General features: G+C 42.1%; 2 protein-coding genes across 21 annotated transcripts in view; one reads left to right on the plus strand and one right to left on the minus strand.

Annotated features, from left to right (window-relative positions):
- Positions 1 to 3,562: 3,562 nt before the first annotated feature.
- Positions 3,563 to 9,649, minus strand: ANAPC13 (anaphase promoting complex subunit 13). Of its 9 annotated transcripts, none has more exons than XM_040233035.1 (3): positions 9,613 to 9,649; positions 8,176 to 8,306; positions 3,563 to 3,969 (listed from the first exon to the last, which is right to left on the minus strand). In XM_040233035.1, exons 2-3 carry the CDS (start codon positions 8,272 to 8,274, stop codon positions 3,844 to 3,846), a joined length of 225 nt encoding a protein of 74 aa, XP_040088969.1. In that variant the 5' UTR covers positions 8,275 to 8,306; positions 9,613 to 9,649; the 3' UTR covers positions 3,563 to 3,843. The 9 variants fall into 9 exon arrangements, with proteins under 9 accessions (XP_040088969.1, XP_040088980.1, XP_040088917.1 ...); XM_040233046.1 differs by lacking the exon at positions 9,613 to 9,649 and adding an exon at positions 9,586 to 9,604; XM_040232983.1 differs by lacking the exon at positions 9,613 to 9,649 and adding an exon at positions 9,280 to 9,422 and having other exon boundaries at positions 8,176 to 8,308.
- Positions 9,398 to 24,493, plus strand: part of CEP63 (centrosomal protein 63) — a 79,445-nt gene continuing 64,349 nt past the window's right edge. For 2 of the 12 annotated variants that reach the window (XM_040232888.1, XM_040232919.1), the window contains exons 1-3: positions 9,691 to 9,840; positions 20,436 to 20,504; positions 22,761 to 22,938. In XM_040232888.1, coding sequence (XP_040088822.1) covers positions 20,461 to 20,504; positions 22,761 to 22,938 — 222 coding nt within the window. In that variant the 5' untranslated portion in view covers positions 9,691 to 9,840; positions 20,436 to 20,460. Of the gene's footprint in view, positions 9,841 to 10,809; positions 10,903 to 13,278; positions 13,317 to 20,435; positions 20,505 to 22,759; positions 22,939 to 24,493 lie in introns of those variants that run through there. The other 10 variants (XM_040232906.1, XM_040232954.1, XM_040232880.1 and 7 more) reach the window with 9 other exon arrangements.

The raw sequence follows: 24,493 nt of genomic DNA on the forward strand, positions 1-24,493 counted from the left end.
TAAATGATCGGATAGGATTTTCTTCCCAGTTCAGAAGAGAGTCATCAAAAGTTTTTCAGGGGGCATAACATGGTCCAGGGAGAGGATGTGGGTTTTAGGATCAGTAAACTTAGGTTGGAACCCATTTACTATTTAAGTGACTTTATCTTGGAAGAAGCTGTTCAATGTTAAGCCTCCATCTCTTGGTCATGTGTTTAGAACAGGAATAAATGCTCAGTTAACAGTATTATTTTTACTATATTATTAAGAATTGGGTTTAAGTTGGACTTCAAAGGATGGGTAACTCCTGGACTGTATCCTCCATTTCTAGAGGACAGAGGCTGCATCCAGAGCCCTGGGTCTGGCTCAGAGAATTGCCTCCTGGTCACAGGTTAGTGCTCGCACTGGACACGCAAGTCTCTTTTGAACCACACAGCCACCACCTAGGGTGCTCGCTGCCTGATACACACCTCTCACTCAGCATGTGAGGACAGGTCCCTCTACTGCCACCCTCCATCTTGCTGCTTCAAGCCAGCACCATTCCTCACCTGAGCCAAGGCAAAACCTCTTCTGTCTTTCTGTTTCTGTTCTTGCCAACTCAAACCCAGAGTGATCTATGTTTAAAAAATAAAATAAAATCTGATCAGGCCCTCCCCCACCTTCTCCTGCCCCCCCGCCCACCTTGCTTGTGATGCCAGTTTCACCTCTGGGCTTTACGCAATTTGCTCTCGGCCATCAACCCTCACCCTCCAATTCTTCCCCTGGCTACTCCTACCCATCTGTCTGGTGTTGGCTCACAAACTCAAGGAGGGTACAAGAAATATCACGTTTTCTAATTTTTTCAGAGCAAATTAAGTATTTTTGGCTCCATTCTGCTGTGCTGCAGCAGAAATTAGATCTCTGCCACTGAGGCATCCTTTCTTCTTTGAGGGTCTCACAAGCATTCAGGATGCTCAAAAATGGGCAAGGAGCTCCGGTCCATCTGCATGCCTGCTCCTATCCTCACTGCCAACTCTGAGGGGCCTTGAAGGAGGTGGTTCCAGTGCTCAGGGGTCTTTGCTCAGGCTGAGAGACTCAGGTTGACTTCAGATTTCCTTTGGGGGACCCCAAAACCTCAAGCCTCTGAAGATCACCATCTTGCTGGGTACCACCAGCCACTGGGGCGCAGACTTCCATTGCTCCTAAGAGGCTCCTCCTCTCCATCCCTTCCCTGCTCGTCAAACAAGGATTAGGGTTCCTCTCTGGTGTGAACAGGAAGCACTAAGGACCTGGCCACTTCACTGGAGGATGGGAAAAATTCAGAAACAAAATATGTGCTATAAAACCTACTTACCAAAAGGGTTTCACTGTGATCATCTAATCTAAATCAGGTCCCCAGTCATACTCTCTACTTTCTATACCCTGCAATTGTCACTGCTGGGGCCCAGATCCCCTCTGCTTGATCTGTCTGGGCACCTACTCCCTCACTGTTGACTGTCAAGAGCTGCACTATTCCTTGGAGAGTCCTGTCCCCTAGCAGTGCCTGATTATGCCCTCCTTGGTTAGTCCCTCAGTCATGTCGGACTCTTTGTGACCCCATGTCAGGACTGCAGCCTGCCAGGCTCCTCTGTCCATGAAATTCTCCAGGCAAGAACACTGGAGTGGGTTGCCATTCCCTTTTCAGGGGATCTTCCCTACCCAGGGATCAAACATGGGTCTCCTGCATCACAGGCAGATTCCTTACCATCCGAGCCGCCAGGGAGGCCCAAGAGGGCAGAGCTGATGACTGACCACCAGATACTGGGCTCAAAGGCCTAGGACCCTGCCTCAAGGTGGGGAGACTCTCGTGACATCATGCTCTGTAGCTCCCAGGAATGAGGCACAGGCCAGACTCCAGCTGAAGCCCTTCTTTGCTCAGGTTCTTCCTCGACCCCACCCTGCTTCCCTCACAGGCTTCTCCAGGGAGCTTAATCTCAAAAAACTCCTTGCAGAAGAAACCACTTCTGATTTTGCTTCTGGGAACCTAAGGGACATCCTTTTTCTCCCTAGTATGTGTCACAACTTAAAACCACAGATTCGTATGCCTATTGGTTTAATACTGTTCCCCACTAAATGAAGGCAGAAGCCGTGCTTTTTGTTCACTGCCATTACCGGTACCTAGTGGGGTGCCTCCCACAGAGAGCAGCACACATGCGCTGAACTGGAAAGCACAGCAGCCAAGGCACAGGAACCACAGGAGGCCCACGTGGACACAGCCCTTCAGCCCCTCTGCAGACACCTTCCTCCGCGGGTATTTCAGCTCCTGTGGTTAGGGAGGCACCCTACAAGGGCAGCCTAGCATCTCTTGAGCCCACCATCCAGCCAGGCCTAGGTGGGCAGATTCTAAAGCTGCAGTTGACAATTTGGCCTAGAATCGGTCACCTAATTCCTTGCAGTGAGCTACTGTTCTGCCACCCTATCACGGGTCACAAATGTGTTGTGGGAGCAGTTCTCAGATGAGGGTCACCACCAAGCAGATAAACCAACAACGGTCTAGTTTACCAGTCTCATACTGCGAGACTGGTCTACCAATACTCCTGGGAAAGGTTGGGCCCACAAGCAAGGCTGGATTTCCAGATGTCAGTGTCTTGGGTTATTATATACCACAAGTAAAGCTGTAGTAAAGCTCTCAGATAACTAGAATGTGGAAAAACTGTGGAATTTTAGGTAATTTTTTGAAAACCTTTGTTTTCTCTTGGTATGTTTTTTTCTGAACATCCTAATTTTCTTTTTTACTGAGCTGTCTTTGGTTACTGAGGGACTGGTGAACTGAGCCCTTTATCCTGAGATGAATGACTTCTGGGCAAGTCACTGATATCCAGGGACCCCATCAGCCTGGGTGCGTCTGGATGACAGGTGAGTTGTTACAACCATGTTTCTGATTGAAACCCTAAAATCAGTTCATTTGTTTTGTGGTATACTTCTTATTCCTAAAAGGTATGTAAATAAAATGACCCAGTTAAAAATGATGAGAGATTTCAATTATTCAGTGTTTCCAGTTTTATGATGAGGGGTACAGATGTTAAAACCAGGGCCTCTCCCCGCAGAGTTTACAATCTGGGGAGAGCACAAGAGTGATACCACGTACAGAGGCAAATAATTCTGGGAAATAAATGTCCATCAATGTGTTATTCAAAATACAAGTTCTTACTCAAATGTGTAACCAAATATTGACTCTCCAGTGCTTCAGTTATACCTTAAAGGGTTTTGAGAAAATAAAGAATCCTGTTACTGGGTAAAACTAGTGGTCCATCTCACCTTTCCTGAGGCACCACAGAAAGTTGTAGGGAGAAGAGAAGTTAATTGTCAAGATAGCTTTTAATTTGTAAATTTATCTAAGTTTTGAAAATTTCATGGGGAATTTTAGGAATCCCAGTAGTTGGTGACCAGGCTATGTATCCACAGCATCTACAGACTCCACTCAGATGAGTCTCAGAATGGGAGTTCATTCTCACGTCTGACTTTGTCTTTCTTCACCTTTCCCTCTCATATCCCCAGTCGTCACCTGTGTCACAGGACACATAAAAGTAGTCGGGAAGTGATGAACTCTGACAGTAAAGCAAAATCAGAATTAAAGGCAAATGTTTAATGAATCATGTTCAGACACAAGCTAGTCAGTGAAGAACTTCAGGTTCAAAGGGCCAGATGTTCTCCATCCCTAAGAAACTGCAATCAGCTTCTCAACCTGATGGAGTATTTTCACACTGTATTTTGCTGCCACAAAATTAGTTGCACATTTTTGAGTGTTCATCTATCACTAAAAGATTTAAGTTAGGAGACAGAAAGAAAATGTTTTGTATCTGTATTTTTTTAAAAAAACTCTGTTGATGAACAAGGAGCCAGGAGTCAGTTTCCTATGGGGGGAACGTTCTCATGGAGGTATTGTAAGGCCAAGTCGGTCCACTTCATCTCTTGTTCTTTAACAGATTCTGTGGTGCCTCCATTGTCCTGTTCAGGTTCAGGAAGCTCATTCTGAAAAGGTACAAAGGACATTCAGAACGATGGCTTACTTTGAAAATGTAATGAAAACCTGTGAGTTTCTGAAACAGGTAGTATAGAAATATATCCTACAGAAAAAGCAAGAATCAAGAAAAGTGAGGAAAAAACCCACAAGTTTTGATCAAACGTGCCCCATCTGCCTCCAGTCAGAACAACCGCATCATGACTCTGGGGCTTGTATGGGAGGCACTATGGCAGAAGGCTAAAGACACAGGATTCCTGGAGCCACTGGGATCCTAGCCCATTACTCCACCATTTCCTGGGGTACTTGGGCAAGGTATTCAGACCTTGGGAGACTGATTCCTTTTCAGCAATGAGAGAAAAAAGTAGTCCTCGCCTCACAGAACTGCTGTGAGGGCTAAGTGAGGTAACGCAGGTCAGGTGCCCAGCACTGCATGGGGTGTCCAGGGCATGAACTACTTGCCATCCTCACTAGTGGCTGTTGCTGCTACTGCTAAGTCGCTTCAGTAGTGTCCAACTCTGTGCAACCCCATAGACAGCAGCCCATCAGGCTCCGCCGTCCCTGGGATTCTCCAGGCAAGAACACTGGAGTGGGTTGCCATTTCCTTCTCCAATGCATGAAAGTGAAGAGTGAAAGTGAAGTCACTGAGTCGTGTCCAACTCTCAGCGACCCCATGGACTGCAGCCACCAGGCTCCTCTGTCCATAGGAGTTTCCAGGCAAGAGTACTGGAGTGGGGTGCCATTGCCTTCTCCGCACCAGTGGCTAGGAACAATGAAATCAGCCAGCACTAAATCTTTTGGAGTGGGTGGAGTGGGGAGGCTGCTTTATAGAATGCCACAGCTGCTGGCATATTCCTTACGCACGAGAAAGGTATTCAAAACAATCCATTCAAAACAATTCAAAGGTATCCAACGTGCCTCTGTTACATAATGGAGGTAAGTGGGGAGCATGGAAACATAAGACAATAGAAGAGACTTCCCTCTAGTGCTGGAGCAGGGCAACAGAAAGCAACACAGCTTACCCACAATTGTCTGAAAATGGTAAGCTATGGGCCACACTTAGTGTAGAATCTGGGGTAGTGTCCTTATGTATTTCCAGGTTCACTGAGATTTAATTTACATGTAACATCGTGTAAGTTTAAGGTGTACAACACGATTTGATACACGTATATATTGTGAAATGATTATTGCAGTAAGGCTAGGTAACACGTCCATCAACTCACATAGTTCACCAGTTTTTTGTGGTGTGGTGAGAATTTTTTGATAGTTTCCTTGTATTTAAATTTGTTACTATCAGAACTCTGCTTAGTACTAGAATTCTCTGATACCAATATATTTCTTTTCATTTATCTTAATTTAGAATTTATTTATATTTATATTTATTTTTTTAATTTATTTATATTTTTATTTATTTATTTTATTGGAGAAGGAAATGGCAACCCACTCCAGTGTTCTTGCCTGGAGAATCCCAGGGACGGCAGAGCCTGGGGGGCTGCCGTATATGGGGTCGCACAGAGTCGGACACGACTGAAGCGACTTAGCAGACTTTATTTTTAAGGGCAGCAAACTGTTACTCAATATCCAGACAGGATTTTCCACTGGACTCCAACCTGCAGTATGAATATAATAACTTTTTCCTTCAAAATGACATTCAATATGAATAAAATGATTTAATTGTAAGATGTACAAGTATATCTGAATCACACACATTTTGCTCTACAAAGGGAAAACTCAGATTCAAATACACTTGTACAAAATGAAAGGAATGATTATTTACTGTAAAGCAATAATGCACTCAAAGAGAAAATTTGGTTTCAATAACTACTTGTAGCTGACAAAGCATAAACAAGTCCTTGGTTAATCAATTATTTAATTTCATCTCATTCTAAAATAAGCATGTCTTTAATTTGGTCACTATTGTCTCTTGCAACAAATGCCAACATATAAAATTGCCTATGTGCCTGGAAAACAAACACAAAGTATCAAAAAATGGCCACAATTCTTTGCAGCTACTCCTGTGAAATGTCAGAGTTTATTTCCCCAACCCTCAGCTGGGGTTGGTCATGTGACTTCTGGGTCTAGGCTCCAGGAAGCCTTGCAGTTTCCTCTCATCCTGTTCTTAGAATCTGAAAATGACTATGTGAAGTTTGGGCTAATCTGCTGGATAATGAGACTGTGGCCTAGTTAGCTCATTATTCCAGCTGACAGCCTGCTAACTGTGAGACATGTCAAAGCCTCTATAATTACTTAGCCACCAGCCAGTTTGCTGGCCCACTGTAAAATACCAAGTCCAGCAGGGATCAACCATGCTGGCAAAGACAAGAACACTCAGCTGAGTGACAAAATCATGACATAAATAGCTATTGTTTTAAGCCACCATATTTTGGGGATATTTGTTAGGCAGCAGCAAAAGCTAACTGACACAAACATTGCCTTAGGGGAAAAGACATTGCCTGGGGAAAAGACATGGATTAGCAACAGGGCCAGGCTACAGCTTGGAAGTCAGCATAAAGATTTCCCTCTCCCTCAACCCCATCCACACAAATGGTCCCCAAATCCTGCTGTTAGCATGTCCAGAATTTAGCAATTCCTCTGCACTTTCTTGCCTTTGTTTAGGCCCTCCTCCTTTGTCTAGACACTGCATTAGCTTCCTAACTGGCCTCTCTGCTCTGTCACCAGCTCCTTTCTCCTTGGCAGACATTCTCTAATAATGCTGCTGAACTGATCTTCTAGTATTTTTGAACATAGCAGATCTCTACTTTGAGGATCCTCACTCCTCAGGATGAGGGGTAAGCTTGGTATCAAATGCTCCTCTCAAAATAAGGTCCAAGACCAATTTTTCTTCTTACTTAAAACAGTTATATTTTCCATCCACACTGAATACCTTACTATCTCCCAAAGCCATTCAAAACTTTCGCATATCTGTTCCCACTGCTTGTCTACCCTCGCTAACCCTCTGTTCCTCCCATACGACCAGCTTAAATGTGATTTTCCTCTTGAAGCCCTTTCTAACGCCCACCAGGCAAGCAGTCACTTTTCAGACGACACAGCTGTTCATGACCTCCACTCAGAACATTTACTATTACAATTATTTTTTGATGTATGTTGCCTTTCTAGACTCAGAGGGGCAGAAAACATCCTTATGTTTACCTAGTCTTAAGGCACACAATAGGCTTCAAAGAATCACTTGTGGAATGAAAGAACCAACAAAAGTCCACAGGACAGGACCTGGAGCCTCACAGACCTCAGTGTGAAGTCCAGCTTATTAGCTACCAACCTTTGGGCAAGATCCCCTCTTTGATCCTATTTTCTTCCTGTACAGTGGGGACATCATCATCACCCCCGAAGGTTCTTTTAAGGATATAGATAAAATAAGTCAGGTTGCAACCTCAGTCCATGGCACAAAACAGGTATTCAATGAAAGTGGAGCTATAATTCTTATTATGCTCTTTTATTTTTCTAAACTTGAACTAAGCTGTCATTTATTATCTGTTACGTGTATTATTCCTTGAACACATTACCTCTTATTCTTAAATGAAAACATATGGCTGCAGCAGACCACCGGCTCGCAAATTCTATTTAATCGACAACTCTTGGCAGGCTCTAAAGAAAAACAGTCCTTGTTCTTCTTGTTAGGCTTCTATGACAAAAATTTTATGACAGAATTTTTAGTAAGCATTTATTCGAGTAAAACGTTTAGATCTTATGACGTGAGGCTTAACAAACTCCCTGCAGAAGAATTTTCCAGAGATTAGGAAAGAAAAGAGCCTGATGATCTAAATGTAAAAGAAGAAAAGCCAGGTCTCTTCTGAATATTTTCCAGGGAACCTAGAATAGATATGTGTTCCAAAACTGTGAGTTTCTAAAAATGACAGGCCACAGGTAGGGAAATTAAGTGCATATACCACTGTTTCTTGTTCCTCCTCATGGTGTGCATTAAATTCTTTACTACCTTTGGTGTGGTGGGCAGAACATGGCTCAGAAGACCTCAGTTCTAGTTCTCATATGACCTCTAATTGAGCTGGTCACCTCAGCAATCTGAACCACATTTCTCTTCAAATACAAAGTTGAGCTAAATACTCTCCAGAGTATGGCGTCAGAGGACTCCATAGTTTTGATTTCTTTGACTTTAGATTTGTCCATTGATAACCTACAGCTACTAGGGTCTACCAGATCAGACCTTTAACCCATCACCCTCAGCACACATTACAGCCTACCAGTGGTATTGCAACATCCTCATAAGGCAGCTTGTCTTCTCGCCAAGCATCGTCAATCAAATCCAAGATCCTTCCATCTCTCTGTACCTCACTGTCCATTCTCTTGCAGCTTTGATCTTGTCGGATGGGACCTGTAAACCAAAGAGCTTATTTCTTAAACATGAAGAATGAAAAGATGATGTAATCCAGCTACTAGGGTTCTCTAGGCTTTCTAGTGTGGATGTTTGGCATTGGATCATCCAGGGAGACTCATCTCACCTGGATTAGATTACAGTTTCTTTATAACATCACAGTACGTCCCAGCTGATCTTCCTAGTCACACGTGGATTCCATCTTTTGGTAAAGCTTTCTCAGATCACTCAGCGTCAGCATGCATTCTGCCCTTGAATGGTTCCTTGTTTTTATGATTCACTAGGCAAGTTAAGTTGGCTTTATGACTGATCGTTCAAGCATTAGTTTTCAATTGCTGTGCATAAATTTTTTATTAATGATTCAGCATGCTTTTCCCCAATTTGGCCTCAAATCGTTTTTCACCTATTCTTCTTTAGAATATATCTAACTTGTCACGCTTTCCAGCCTTTGCACCTAAAAAGGTCTCTTTGCCCCATCACGAACACCTATTTTTCCTTCCAAACTCAAAGTTGGGTGTCAGCTCATCGGGGCTAACATCTCATTTCCAGAGTTAGGCGCTAAGGTGCCTTCACTCTTCAGGGCCTGGAAGCGTGGAAAGTACAAGGCGGGCAATGACCAGGTCACAGCCAGGGTCCCAGGCACTTGCCAGTCCCCATAATTAACTGTTACCACTTTCCTGAACAAAATCTTTCTTACACACGTGACTGTCCCAAAGCTTGCAATGCTCTGTCGTCTTCCTTTTTTCCTCATTTAACCCCCAGTCACTCTAAACAACTTAGCTCCCAGGTTGCCTCCTGCAGGAAGCTTTCTCTAAGCTCCAAGAAGAACGCGGTATCCGCCCCTCCGCAGGTTCCATATTTCTCTGGGCGCAGTGAATGGGCCCCATCAGGAGCTTGTTACATTGCCCGTTACAGGGTCTTCCCAGACAAGCGGTGCGTGCGTTTCTCCGGGACAAGGGGCAGTTTTATTCACCTGTTTTAGAGCTCCGTAAACTTGTAGTTAAAAGAGCAAACCTGGAATGCCTTTTCCCCCGCTAAATATGACCCTCTCGGGCCACTACCGTCCGTACCGGCGTGGGATCCCGCCCCACAGCCTCGGCTTCCGGCCCAAGGCGGTCTCTACCAAATGCGGAAGAGGGGGAAGTGCAGGACCGTCGTGTAAGTCCCTTTCTACCCTCCAGACGAGCGGTAAGGGAGGCAGCAATGAGGATGAGGTGAGGACAACGACATCTGCCGATAGGATCGGCCGAAACCCGAACACGCGCCTCTCCTACACTACCTAAGCTAGGGCGCGGGAAACCTTTACCAGCACTGGCCCAGCGCGGCCAGAACCACGCCCCCAGCGGTCATGTGACCGACGCGCCCTGCTCTCCGATCCCCGGATGTCGGTGAGCCCATTTGGCGGGCGGAGGGGGAGTCAAGGAGGACGTTGCTTCAATCAAAAGTCAGGGGAGCAGTAGGCGGAACGAATGTTCCGAAGACCGTGACTGGACGTCAGGTTGGCGGTGACGCGCGTGCGCGCCCCCGTCCGGAGGTAACGGCGGGAAGACTCGGGGGCGCGCTCGTGGCAGGCCTGTAACCGCGTGTGTGAAAGTCCAACAGGCGACGGGTGCTCGTGTCCGGAACCGGAGGCAGCCCTGGCTGCAGTGCGGCCGCAGACTGAGCGGCCGAATGGCCGGGGGCCGACTTCCTCAGCCGCCCGCTGGCCTCCAGGCTCGCCTCCGCCGGCCCGGCTCCGCCCCGGCGCCCCGCCCCTCCTCGCCGCAAACGCTTCGCGGAGCCGCGAAGCAAGCTATGGCCTCCCACGGCGCGCAGTTCGGGCTAGCCAGGTGGTCCAGCCCTTCCCTTGAGGCCGGCCGGCGGGAGGGCGGCGGGGTGGGCGAGCTGCTCCTCTTCTCCCAGCGGAGTGGGCAGCGAGTCGGTCTGCCACTTCTGGGGAGGTACCCTCGGCCCAGCCCTCCCGCCTGGGCTGCCTCATCTGGCTAGCTTCTAGCCTTGTTGCGGCTTAGGTTACTGACGGCAGGTGATAGTGGTTCATTTGTGGGCGGGAAATTTAGCACGTTTTTAAAAATAATTGACTTAAAAACCTTAATGTTAGTTCCAGAGGTACGGTAATGTGGCAGAAATCCTGAAGGACAGAATTTGGGGAACCCTGAACTTATTGCTCCATAGAAATCAGGGATGGGAAATAAAGAGAGAAAAAAAGGGATGGGTCCATAAAACACTATAATCATGAACATATTTGAAAGCAGTAAACCTAGGCTCATAATGTAGTTTTTACAACATCAGAGAGTAAAAGTGAGCTTGCTGTCAGCGACTCGTGTTCATTTACAGCGTCTAGTTAAAGCACACGTATTGCGCAGAGTAGTTTTCCTTAAGCCTTACAAACGGTTCCTTAAACCAGTGTTAACATTTTTTTCCTTCCTTTAATAAAACAGTACTGTAGGATTTGTACCCTGTAGTTACACAGTTCCCCACATGCTTGCATTTAACTATTTTCTAGATACGAAGAGGAAACCATAAGGATCATTAACTACATGTTACCTTCAAATATTTCTATACTGATCATAGCTGTAGCTTAATGATATAATAAAGGGTATGTATTTTCTTATTTGAAATGTATCATTAGCTTTTTATCTTGAGCTTCTTGCCTTTTGACTATATCATCAGTGATCAGTATAGTAAGAACGACTGAAATTAAAATGGGCTAGATATTTATAAACATTCAGTTACAATGCTCTTTAAAATAGATATAGATTCAGGTTTTAACAATTATTGTAGTTGTTGTATGTATTAATTGTATTGATGCCACTTGTCTCCCGTTAAAAGGTAGAACAACTTTGGCCCTTCCCGTTCGCAGTTAACGTAGTATTTTGGATGGTAACAGCATCAGTAGTCAACTTTACTAGAGCTTCCTACTTTTCGGAAGCTTGATTTGAAATTCAGCTAAAACTGACACTGACCTCGGTTTCAGGAATTGAATTTTTGGTTTCTGTGTTACTTTAAATTTTTTTAAGAACTCAGATTGTGTTTTCAGCTTTAGAAAACCAGTTTTGTCATCACATCTATGAAAATTAGTATCCTATAGACTCTGATGCTGGGAAAGATTGAGGGCAGGAAGAGAAAGGGGCAGTGGAAGAGGATGAGATGGTTGGATGGCATCACTGACTCATTGGACGTAAGTTTGAGTAAACTCCAGGAGATAGTGAAGGATAGGGAAGCCTAGCGTGCTGTAGTCCATGGGGTTGGGAAGAGTTGGTCATGACTTAGCGACTGAACAACATTGTCAGTATTCAGTCTGGGTTCAGATTTTCCCACCTGTCCCATATATGTGTTTTTAAAATCAGCTTGTTTGGATTAAAATCCCATAGAGATCCATGTGTTGCACTGAGTTGATACACTCTTTCAATCTTTTTCTGTATTTTTTTTTAAAGATTTTTTTGGTTTGTTTTGATGAAGATCATTTTTAAAGTCTTTTATTGAATTTATTACAATATTGCTTCTGTTTTATGTTTTGGTTTTTTGGCCACTTGGCATGTGGGAGTTTAGCTCACCGACCAGGGATGGAACCAGCAACCCACTGTACTAGAAGGCAGAGTCTTAACCACTGGACCTCCAGGGAAGTCCCTCAGTCTTTTTTAATGTTACAATTTTGTTGCCTCCCTTTTTACCCTTAACATTCTAGATTTAGTTCATTGCATCCAGATGCCATCTTTTAACTTGTACACCTGTTCCCTTTATTTCCTTTAAAGGAAATAAACTGGTAGTGAGATCTAGATTTGCACAGCCCATATAGTAGGTGTCAGCCACCTGTGGCTATTTAAATGAATTAAAATTAAATAAAACTAAAATATTCAGTTTCTAGTTGCATTGGCCACATTTCAAGTGTCCAAAATCACTGCAGATGGTGACTGCAGCCATGAAATTAAAAGACGCTTACTCCTTGGAAGGAAAGTTATGACCAACCTAGATAGCATATTGAAAAGCAGAGACATTACTTGGCGGACTAAGGTCCGTCTAGTCAAGGCTATGGTTTTTCCAGTAGTCATGTATGGATGTGAGAATTGGACTGTGAAGAAGGCTGAGTGCCGAAGAATTGATGCTTCTGAACTGTGGTGTTGGAGAAGACTCTTGAGAGTCCCTTGGACTGCAAGGAGATCCAACCAGTCCATTCTGAAGGAGATCAACCCTGGGATTTCTTTGGAAGAAATGATGCTGAAGCTGAAACTTCAGTACTTTGGCCACCTCATGAGAAGAGGTGACTCATTGGAAAAGACTCTGATACTGGGAGGGATTGGGGGCAGGAGGAGAAGGGGACGATCGAGGATAAGATGGCTGGATGGCATCACGGACTCGATGGACGTGAGTCTGAGTGAACTCCGGGAGATGGTGATGAAGAGGGAGGCCTGGCGTGCTGCGATTCATGGGGTCGCAAAGAGTCGGACACGACTGAGCAACTGAACTGAACTGAACTGAATAGTCACATATGCCAAATAGCTACTCTTCAAACGCTGCATATATAAAGTGTCTTCATAATTGCATAAAATTCGGTTGAACAGCACTGATCTAGAAGCTTGACTTCTTTTGGGGGAGGAAGCAGAGGAAGATTTCATTGTTGGTGGAAAATACTTAAGTGAGGCATGTTATTTCTGAGTTTCTCTCTTTCTTAATGTTAAGATTGAGCAGCGTGGGTTCAGGTATTGTCAGCCAATCCATTCATCATGAAATTATCCATGAACCATTCACTTAATGGTGAGATCCTTTCATGGATTTAAATTGCTTATATCCATTGCATTAGGGGCTGCAATATAGTGATTTTCTGATTCCATCATTCCTTAGTATTTATTAGCTGGAAATTTTTTATGAAGAACTTTTTAACTCACCAGCTGTTTGATTACCCCACCAGCTATTTGAAATACAGTTTGTACAGGACAAGCAAGAAAAATGCTTAATTCTTTCCCTCTATTTTCAGAGCACAGTAATGAGTTGGTGGCCTAGCAACCTTCAAAGGTAACCATGAGGATTTTCTTTTTTTTAAATCATCATGAACTTATAGATTTGAATATATTTTAACTGTCTCAACCTATTGCAGTCTTTTTTTCTTCTTGCATACTTAAGTTGTTGGCAAGTGGCAGCCTGTTTAAGTTGGCTCCTGTCCACTTTGATATGACCAGTGGTAGTCTTTGAGAGTTTCCTTATTTTCTTTTAAAACATGTTCCTGGCTCACTTACACATTTCTGGCCACCAAGAAGCCCTGGTTCCTTGAGGTGATTTGAGAGATAAGTCTGGGTGCCAGAGGTGCTCTTGCTACTAGGTTGGTCATTGGTTTTAGGATTTACAGTAGCCAGAGTTAGGAAATAGGTACATTTAAAAAACAAGAACCATACAGAATTCACATTGATATTGCCAATTTAATTTCATAGCTTTTTAAAAACACTTGATTTTATATTTTTTATATCTTTTTCCCTTTTGCTTATTAACATAGTTACTTTTTTCCTGTATGTAATTCTTTTAAATTAAGGATATCAAATTTACTGTTAACTGTTTCCTGAATGGTGTTTAGGATTTCTTTGTAGTACTTTTTTGTCCTTAGTACCTACCCCACTTGAAATATGTACAGTAGTGTTTTCAAAGCATATGAAGCAATTTGTTACATGGTAAGGCTGCCAACTTGGTATCTAGTCGATAGTTTATTTTGTTTCCAGTAATTTTCAATACTGCTTTTTTTCTTTCTTCATTTGGATTTGTTTCATTATAAGTAAAACACTGGCATAGTGCCTATAAAACAAGTACCCATTAAGGTCTATCCTGACAAGTTTAGTTTTCTGTTTTCTCCACCCTGACTATTTCCCTTTCTTATAGGTATCATATTTACCAGTTTGGGGCTTGTCCTTATGTAAGAACCAATGCACTATATGTTATATATCTGCATATAATTTTATATGCTTAATGTATTTTGACAATCACGCATAACATGTAGTTTATATTTCTCTACCGTGAACAGGGTTGAGGATCTGTTCATATGTTTAAGTTCATTTGGATTTCTCTTTCTCTGAACTCTTTGTTCATATCTTCTGTCCATTTTTCTATAGATTTCTTTTTTCCTGTCAGTTTTTAGAAGGTCTTTATGCGTTTGGAAAATTAACCCTTTTTGGTAAAACTTTTAAATATTGTTTTCATTTATCTTTCAGCTTTGCTTACGGCATTTTTACCATGTAAGATTGTATTTTTATCTACTAAAGATTTCTTAGTCTTTGCCCTTATTCTTTCTGAATTTGGAGTCATAATTTAGACCATGTTTTAAAATTTCACTTTTATTTTGGGAGGTTTCTTTGATCTTTTATCTGATAATTTTCTCCCTTAAGTAGGAACCCTTCTGGGCATTTGTAAATGATACTGATTATTTGTTGGAGCAGGTACAGTTTTTGAGTCATAGTGTATCTGACACAGCCACAGATCTTTGTAATCACAATAACACCAAGGCAGGTAAGGGACAAAACATTGTAATCCTCCTTTAAAATGAGACTTGATGAATAGACATATTCTTTCCCTTAGGATTAATTCATAATTCCAACTAGATTTTCTTTCTGTATCCCATTTTGTGAATAATTTGATCTCAGGCACATACCTCTGGATATTTTTCCTGACCTATGAAGTGAAGAAGCTAAATTGGAGGCCTTCTGGTCCTTTCTAGCTCTTAAATTCCAATATGTTAATGAATTTCAAAGATTTGCCCATTATTATATAACCTCTTCGGATTCTTTTTCTCTAAGATTTAAAGTATGTTTTCCCAGCTTTCCAGACTTGATGAAAAAGCCTATGTTTCCTTTAACCACCTTATTCTAGATTTCACTGATTTAAAACAGTCTTCATTCCAGTGGAGATTTTTAATTATAACTTATAACTTTTGTTTGTTGATGTCTTGGTCTAAATGCTGAAATGAGTAAGCTTGTCTTGTACCAATTATAGAGCTACAAGGTTTCCATTTAACTACTTTAACATTTTATGTTAATGGCAAGGAATAACAGATTATCAAACTAATTAACAGATTGATGCAAACATAGTTGTGGTTTCAGACTGTGAATTTTAAATCTTTATAAGTAGGCTCAAGTGCATCTTTATTAATCAAAATAGTGTGTTAAGTTGCTCAGTCATGTTCAACTCTTTGCGACCCCATTGTAGCCTGCCACGCTCCTCTGTCCTTGGGATTCTGCAGTCCATTGGAGTGGATTGCCATTCCCTTCTCCAGAGGATCTTCCCCACCCTAGGATCGAACCCATGTCTCTTAGGTCTCCTCCATTGGTGGGCAGTTTCTTTACCACTAGCGCCACCTGGGAAGCCCAGTCAAAATAGGAACGATTACAGTCAACATATTTTTGCCAACAACAAATAAGTTTCTTTATTCCTGTAGCATAAAAATTCATGCCTTGGGATTCCGTGAACTCATGGAAAGCATTTTCTGCCACCGCGCTGGTTGTGGAAGCATTTTCCCTGCAAAAAGTTGTCAAGATGCTTGAAGATGTGGTAGTCGGTTGAGTCAGGTGAATATGGGGGATGAGGCAAAACTTTGTAGCCCAATTAGTTAAACTGTTGAAGTGTTGGTTGTGTGACATGTGGTCAGGCGTTGTTGTGGAGAGGACTTGGACCCTTTCTGCTGACTAGTGCCAGCTGCAGGCATTGCAGTTTTTGGTGCAGCTCATCAATTTGCTGAGCGTTCTTCTCACATATAATGGTTTCACTGGGATTCAGAAAGCTGTAGTGGACCACCGAACAGTGATCATGACCTGTTTTTGGTGCAAATTTGGCTTTGGGAAGTGCTTTGGAGCTTCTTTTCAGTACAACCGCTGAGGTGGTGGTTGCCATTTATCCTACAACATCCACTTTTCATTGCACATCACAGTCTGATTGAGAAATGGTTCATTGTTGTGTACAATAAGGGAAGATGACACTTCAGAATGACTTTTTTTTTTTTGATTTGCGGTCAGCTCATGCGGCACCCACTTACTGAGCTTTTTCACCTTTCCAATTTGCTTCAAATGCCAAACGACTATAGAATGGTTGATGTTGAGTTCTTCAACAACTTCTGTAGTTGTAAGAGGATCAGCTTCAGTGATCCTTTCACTTGTTTGTTGTCAACTTCTGATGGCTGGTCATTTTCAGGCCTCTCGTCTCCTTTGCAAAACTTCTTGAACCACCATTGCCCTGTACATTCATTAGCAGTTCCTGGTCCAAATACATTGTTGATGTTATGAGTTTTCTCTGCTACTTTATGACCCATTTTGAACTCAAGAAAATTGTTCAAATTTACTTTTTGTCTAACATCATTTCCCTAGTCTAAAATAAATATAAATAGCAAGTAATAAGTCATTAGCAAAAAAATATAAAGTGAGAAATTGCATTAAAATGATGTACAACATAACCACATTTATATAAAAACGTATTCCAACATCAAATGGCAAAGTTTGACAGTGCAAAACCATAATTACTTTTGCACCAATGTAATACTTAAAATTGTATTTGTTTTGGACAAAGAATAAACTTTACATAATTATTGCATGGAACAGGCCAAAAAGGAAAGCAAAGTAATGTACTGCATTCAGCTGAATGAGGGTCAGATTGTTTAGAAAAGGAGTCCGTGATACAGCTGCGAGAGAAACTCAGAAAAGTCCGTAGAAAATCTGAGTTCTTGCTATTTACCTGATCCTCAGGAAGGAGAAGGGATGGTGTTTGTTAGCTGCTCAAGAAGATGGTGAAAGTATTTTAAGAAAAACATTATATATTAGATTATTTTCTATAGCAATTGTTACTTACCTTCCCTACATCACCCCTACCTTTTGTTTGACACAGAGCTCATTGTCTTAGACTTAGACCATGGTTTTCATTTCTGAAATGGGCCGTGTTCACTGTTGTGCTACTGCCCTCTGGTGTCCATGGAGGTGGTGTCATAGTTCAGTCTATATTTCTTCCTGTGTCCAGACTTTTCAGTTTGGTTTCATTTTGTTTATATCAGGAAGATATTATTAAATCAAAGGAAGATAATGCTGATATATTTTAAGATCTGGAATACTGTAAAATATATAAAGATCACCTATTGGCTGGAGCTTAGGAGCCACACTGCCTAGGTTTGAGTCCTGGGACTGTGGTTTGTAGTTTACCATAATCAAGTTAACCTTTCAAGGCTCAGTTTCCTCAAAATGATAGTATATATCTTTTATGATTGTTATGAAGATCGAATTAGACAGTATAGACAAGGCAGAACAGTTGAGCATTCAGTGACTTTTTGCTTCTCACTGGACATGAATTTGAGTAACTCCTGAAACTAATGGAGGACAGAGGAACTTGGCGTGCTATAGTCCATGGTGTCAGACACAGCTTAGCGACTGAACAACAGCAAAATAAATATTGCTAGTTACTAAATAATGCCATCCAGAAAATATATTGTGTATTATGTTACTAAATCTAAATATCCACATAGAGTTGTGAAGAGCATGGTACTTACAGTATGTATGAGTTTGGCCATTAGAATCCCTTTAAAAATGGGAAAAAATTTTGGAGACGATATAGGTCATGCCCCTTCATAAAGAAAGAAAGTGAAGACCAAGGACACAAAGCTAGTTAGTTGCAGAATAAGACTCTGTCCTGGATCTTCATCTGCATAGGACTGTCTGAACTGTGTACTGCCGTTCAGTTCCCTGCAGTGGAGCAAAGCAGAATCTTTGTCTTGTTGTAATTGACTGTATCATTGTTTGAAAGACAGTGGAATAGAACATGAAAACCTTTAACTTTTTATTTTGTCTAATTTTGGTATAATAAAAATGATAAACCAACTAGAAAGAAATCCTCTCTGCCATATTTATGCATGAATAGTTATTTAATACTCCTGATAGTAACTTTAGAAATAGGTGCAGATAATGTGCCGTGGTTGTATTTTCCAGTCTTCTTATTCTCCTGTGTTTGCAGGATACCCTATGCATGTCTCTATCCCTGTATTTATCACTTTAGGGGAACATTTTAGTAAATTTTTTTTCTTTCCCGTACTGGACTATTAATTCCTTGAAAGGCACTATTTCAGTTTCAATACTGTATTATCTAGTGGTTTGTTCAGTTCCGTTGCTTAGTTATGTCCAACTCTTTGAGACCCGATGAACCGCAGCACTCCAGGCCTCCCTGTCCATCACCAACTCCTGGAGTCCATCCAAACCCTTGTCCATTGTGTCAGTGATGCTATCCAACCATCTCATCCTCTGTCGTCCCCTTCTCCTGCCCTCAATCTTTCCCAGCATCAGGGTCTTTTCAAATGAGTCAGCTTTCTGCATCAGGTGGCCAAAGTATTGGAGTTTCAGCTTCAACATCAGTCCTTCCAATGAACAGCCAGGACTGATCTCCTTTAGGATGGACTGGATGGATCTCCTTGCAGTCCAAGGGACTCTCAAGAGTCTTCTCCAACACCACAGTTCAAAAGCATCAATTCTGCATTCAGCTTGTTTTATAGTCCAACTCTCACATCCCTATATGACCACTGGAAAAACCATAGCCTTGACTAGATGGACCTTTGTTGGCAAAGTAATGTCTCTGCTTTTCAGTATGCTATCTAGGTTGGTCATAACTTTCCTTCCAAGGAGTAAGCGTCTTTTAATTTCATGGCTGCAATCACCATCCACAGTGATTTTGGGCCCAGAAAAATAAAGTCAGCCACTGTTTCCCCATCTATTTGCCGTGAAGTGATGGGACCAGATGCCATACTCTTAGTTTTCTAAATGTTGAGCTTTAAGCCAACTTTTTCACTCTCCACTTTCACTTTCATCAAGAGGCTCTTTAGCTCCTCTTCACTTTCTGCCATAAGGGTGGGGTCATCTGCATATCTGAGGTGATTGATGTTTCTCCCAGCAATCTTGATTCCAGCTTGTGTTTCTTCCAGCCCAGCATTTCTCATGATGTACTCTGCATGTAAGTTAAATAAGCAGGGTGACAATATACAGCCTTGACATACTCCTTTTCCTATTTGGAACCAGTCTGTTGTTCCATGTCCAGTTCTATTTGTTGCTTCCTGACCTGCATACAGGTTTCTCAAGAGATAGGTCAAGTCCTCTTAGAGCAATATAATTTGAAGAGGATTCAGAGTTGAGCCTCTGAATTTTGAAGGAAGAAAGCAGTTCTTCAGGAATGAGTAGTGGTTTGACACACGAACATTCTGAAGATTTCTGATAAGTGAGAAACCTACAGCAGTTACTGTTCATTGGCATATCCAAATTTAAGGGCGGTCTTTCTAGTCTCATCTACCTTTCTTTATGGTGTGTCTTTCTCTTTCTGTGATAGTCTGTTCTGTCTCCCTTCCCTTCTTTCTCTGCTAGATTCTTCTCTGCAGTTCTCCAGCTATAGACCAGTTTATACAGGGGGCTAGGTAAAAAAGGGAGGGGAATTGAGATAAGCCAGCCGAAAGCATTCAGCGCGCAGATCAGGTTGAAATGCCACACTAAGCCCTGGAGCTGCAGGTATAAATAAAACTGGTTTTCTGCCCTTGAGGGTGGAATAGTAAGGGAAAAAGGTGTGAAAAAAGACATTTCCAGTGTGATGTAACTAGTGAAATGACCTGTTAAGGACTAAGAACAATGAAGTGCAGAGGAAGGAGGTCAGTAGTCGCCTCTTAGGGGATGGAAGCTGTTCTAGGAGCTTCATGGGCCTGTCATCTAGAGTTGAATAGGAGCTCCCATGATGGACCAATAAGTTCAAGCACAGAACATTTACCTTTTAACACTGTCTCTTTAAAAAAGCTCATGTTTCCTCTGACCTCTTGTTTTGTTAGTGTCTGTGTCCCTCTGCTGCTAGCACCCCACTTCCACCCAGACCTGCTCTTCTGTGAGAGAGTAGGGATGCCACAATAAGGTATTTGACTTCAGTCATGCGAGGAGTGTCCCTGGCAGCACGGATCATTGTAAGTTATTTTGAAGTGTGTTCATTTCTGCTGTTTTTTGAAGGGATATTCCTTGACTCTTCTACAGTTATCCTAATTAGTGCTACATTTTCTCATTGTTAATTTGTATGCTTTCATGCACATTCTTAAGTTTGGAAGTTGGAATGTTACAACATAAAAAATGAGTTTTCTCCTGACTGACATTTTTGCTTTCCCAGTTGCCAAAAGAAAGGAGATTTGGCGATGGAGGCTTTGTTGGAAGGAATACAAAATCGGGGGCATGATGGGTAAGTTTGCTTTTGACCCTAAGTTTCTCACTGAGTTTAAAAAGCATGTCTGAGTTACGCCTCTGAACATTTTGTGCTTTGGGTACAGAAGCAGAAATGTGAACAAAATCTAGGCTGATCCATGTCATGTTTGTGGACAGCATCTCTCCGTGGGGTGTTTCCCTCATCTCAGCTGGATACTTTCTGTCAACCCACTTTAAATTTTTGACTTTTAAAAAACAAAAGGATTTTGTGACACTAAGAGCAAATGATTTTTTTTTTAAGTATTTAAGCCTTAGTAGTTATCTCTCTTGGAGAAGGAAATGGCAACCTACTCCAGTACTCTTGCCTGGAAAATCCCATGGACAGAGAAGTGCCGGGGTACTGCCCCGGTGGATCCAGGGAATTCGAAAGGGAGACGGCGTAGGCGAGGAAAACTTATTTATTTAGAAATATAAAAGAAATTAAGAAGAAATAGTATAGTAGGAAATTTTAGTGGAGAAAAGAGGCTGAATAACTTGTTTACGTGGAGAACTAATAAAATCTCTGGACAAGAGATTTGCACCATCTACATTGGGCCACTGGCGCCCGTTTGAATAGCGGAGGGTGCCCCGCCTTGGGCTCCCTCTCTCATGGATCTTAGAAGCCGGGGCAAGTAAGTAGACATGGTGAGCCTCCCCGCTCCAGATGGGAATTCAGCCTGAAAATAGAGTAAAGAAGACGCAGGGGAAACCAGTCCAGTGACTGGCCCCTCCTCTATTGTTGTAAAGGCTTTTTATACCTTTTTTTTGTACATAGAGATCAATGGATAATATAAAATTATGCAGTGTCAGCAGCCCTGACTCTTATCGAGACCAGGCTTTCTCTCTGCATACCTAGTTGTATACACAAGTCTTAGGTGATTTACATCATCTTCTGGCCAGAAGGCCAATTAACATTTTACGGCCCTTTTCTGATAAGGATTTGTCAACCAGAAGACTTATTTGTCTTAAAAATGTTGTTCTTCCCAAAGTCTGGTGCCACTCTCAGAAAGCACTAAATAAAGTTACATTCTTACATAGCAAGGATACAACAATTTATAACAAGGAAAAAGGAGTACAGTGATTTATAACAAAGAGAAAATTAATTAACTCAAAAGTCTGGTATTGCTAACATCAAAACTACTATATTCCTATTTCTGCATCCCGATTACATTGATTAATATCCTCCCAGGTGCCTAAAGATAAAGGATATGGAGGCCTGGCGGCAAACATTAACTCAACAAACTCTTCACCAAACTAATTCTTAACTCTAAAAGGCTCTATATCTTTAAGATGTTTTGAGCTTCGTGCCTCTCACAGTTGGGGGCTGTAAACAAACCATAAGTTGTAAAGTCCAGTCAGATAAGTTAGAAAGCCATCAAAAGGGGTTTAAGCCGAGACATTCCTTTTATATGCAGGAGACTGTTAACTGGAGCTCTGAATTAACTCTTTCCAGAGAAAAGGTGGTAATGTCAGAAGAGTATAGTATAGCAGACAGTAAACAGACAGATTTTGGTTTCGGGGTAGATGCTCAGACAGAGGACCCCTTGAGACCTGACTCGCCTTGCCCATCAGGCCTCTCCGCATGACCTTGTCATGGGTGGGATCTCCCTTGCTGGCTCCCAGCAGAGAAGCTCTCTGTGGCCATTCCTGGAAACCTCGTTGAATCCAATACATTTGTGTCCACTTGTGTTTTTACCTTTGTAATATCTGACATCTCCTGAAATACTGAAGGACATCAGTAAGTTTACAGGAAGATAGATTGTAGTAAGTTGTTAATAATAAGTTGGAAAGAAGTAGTTGAAATAAATTTGGCTCAAGGATGAATTTCTTAGGACAGTTCTTAAAGTTATGTTGTCATTTTCCTACTTGTTTCCAAAGCTTTTTATTTGCTTGGCTAGCTGAGAATATGACATATGCTTGCCGGGATTCTTCGGAAAGCTTCCCTAAAATGTTAAAGATGAGATAGTTGTTGGTTGTGGAAGTCTCACTCCCAAACCAGACTTCCACCAGTCTATGTTTGGCCTCATGATGTAGGCTTTCGATCGGCTGCTGGAGGAAGACTGTTCTGTGGAATAGGTGATCACCTTATATGCCTTAAAGGGAAAAGCTCAGAGATCCAGTTTTTTACTTCTGATTATTTGTTGACATTGTTCTACCTTAGGTAGGTTTACATTTGCTCTGTTTTTACATGTGAAAGATGAAAAGCCACTTGGAGATATGTTCTGTGTTTTTAAGGGTCTGTTCTTATTTATAGGGGATTTTTGACATCCTGTGAAGCAGAACTGCAGGAGCTCATGAAACAGATTGACATAATGGTAGCTCATAAAAAATCTGAATGGGAAGGACAGACACACGCTCTAGAAACTTGCTTGGACATCCGTGAACGGGAACTTAAGGCTCTCAGGAGTCAGTTGGATTTGAAACACAAAGAGGTAATGCAGACGATTTGCTGCTCTTATTGATATTTTCACTTTGCCTTTTATTAGGTTGGTGCAAATGTAACTGTGGTTTCAGACCGTGAATTTTAAATCATTATTCATTCAGTTTAGTCACTCAGTCATGTCCGACTCTTTGCGACCCCATAAACTGCAGCATGCCTGGCCTCCCTGTCCATCACCAACTCCCAGAATTCACCCAAACCCGTGTCCATTGAGTCGGTGATGCCATCCAACCATCTCATCCTCTGTTGTCCCCTTCTCCTCCTGCCCTCAATCTTTCCCAGCATCAGGGTCTTTTCAAATGAGTCAACTCTTCATATCAGGTGGCCAAAGTATTGGAGTTTCAGCTTCAACATCAGTTCTTCCAATGAACAGCCAGGACTGATCTCCTTTAGGATGGACTGTTTGGATTTCCTTGCCGTCCAAGGGATTCTCAAGAGTATTCTCCAACACCACAGTTCAAAAGCATCAATTCTTCTGCGTTCTGCTTTCTTTAAGTCCAACTCTCACATCCATACATGACCACTGGAAAAACCATAGCCTTGACTAGACGGACGTTTGTTGGCAAAGTAATGTCTCTGCTTTTTATTATAACTATGCTCAAACACATCTTTATTAATCAAAATGGGAACCATTATATTCAGCACATTTTTGCCAATAAGAGGTTTATTCCTGTAGCATGAAAATCCATGCCTTGGGATTATATGAACTCTTGGAAAGCAATTTCTGCCTCCTGCTAGTTGTGAAAGTGTTTTCACTGAAAAAAGTTGTCAAGATGCTTGAAAAAGTGGTAGTTGGCGAGAGGTCAGCTGAATATCACAGATGAGACAAGACTTCATAGCCCAATTCATGCAAATTTTGAAGTGTTGGTTGTGTAATGTGCGGTGGGGCATTGTCATGGAGAAAAATTGGGGCCTTTCTGTTGACCAGTGTTGGCTGCAGATGTGGCAGTTTTTGGTGCGTCTCCTCAATTTGCAGAGCATACTTGTAGATAGAATGGTTTTGCCAGGGTTCAGAAAGCTGCAGTGGATCAGACGGGCCGCAGACCAGCACACAGTGACCATGACCCTTTTTCTTTGGTGTGTCTGGCCTTGGAAAGTGCTTGCAGCTTCTTTGTGGTCCAGTCACTCAGCTGGTTGTCTCTGGTTGGCATGTGAAATCCACTTTTTGTTGCATGTCACAATCATATCAAGAAATAGTTCATTGTTGTTGGGATTTTTTTGATTTGTGGTCAGCTCACGGGGTACCCACTTATCACACTTTTTCACCTTTCCAATTTGTTTCAAATGCCAGATGACTGTAGAATGGTCAACATCGAGTTCTTTGGCAGCTTCTCATCTAGTTCTAAGAGGATCTAATGACGATCCTCTCGGTTGGTTGTTGTTAGCTTCTTATTGCTGGTCACTGTGCTCTTCATCTTTAAAGTTCTTATCTTCTTTGCAAAACTTCTTGAACCGCCACTGCATTGTAAGTACATTAGCAATTACTGGACCAAATGTGTTGTTGATATTGCAAATTGTCTCCACGGCTTTACAACCCATTTGGAACT

This window comes from Oryx dammah, unplaced genomic scaffold (assembly GCF_014754425.2).
Source record: "Oryx dammah isolate SB20612 unplaced genomic scaffold, SCBI_Odam_1.1 HiC_scaffold_2, whole genome shotgun sequence".
Lineage (NCBI taxonomy): Eukaryota > Metazoa > Chordata > Mammalia > Artiodactyla > Bovidae > Oryx > Oryx dammah.

Excerpts from the sequence above, each read along its gene's own strand:
- ANAPC13 (XM_040232977.1), bottom strand. The coding sequence starts at position 9,163 with ATGGAACCTGCGGAGGGGCGGATACCGCGTTCTTCTTGGAGCTTAGAG. Across the intron at positions 8,307-9,087 it reads CTGCAGGAGGCAACCTGGGA|GTCCCATCCGACAAGATCAA; the intron begins GCTAAGTTGTTT and ends TTTGGTTTACAG. Across the intron at positions 3,970-8,175 it reads AGGATGTTGCAATACCACTG|AATGAGCTTCCTGAACCTGA; the intron begins GTAGGCTGTAAT and ends GTACCTTTTCAG.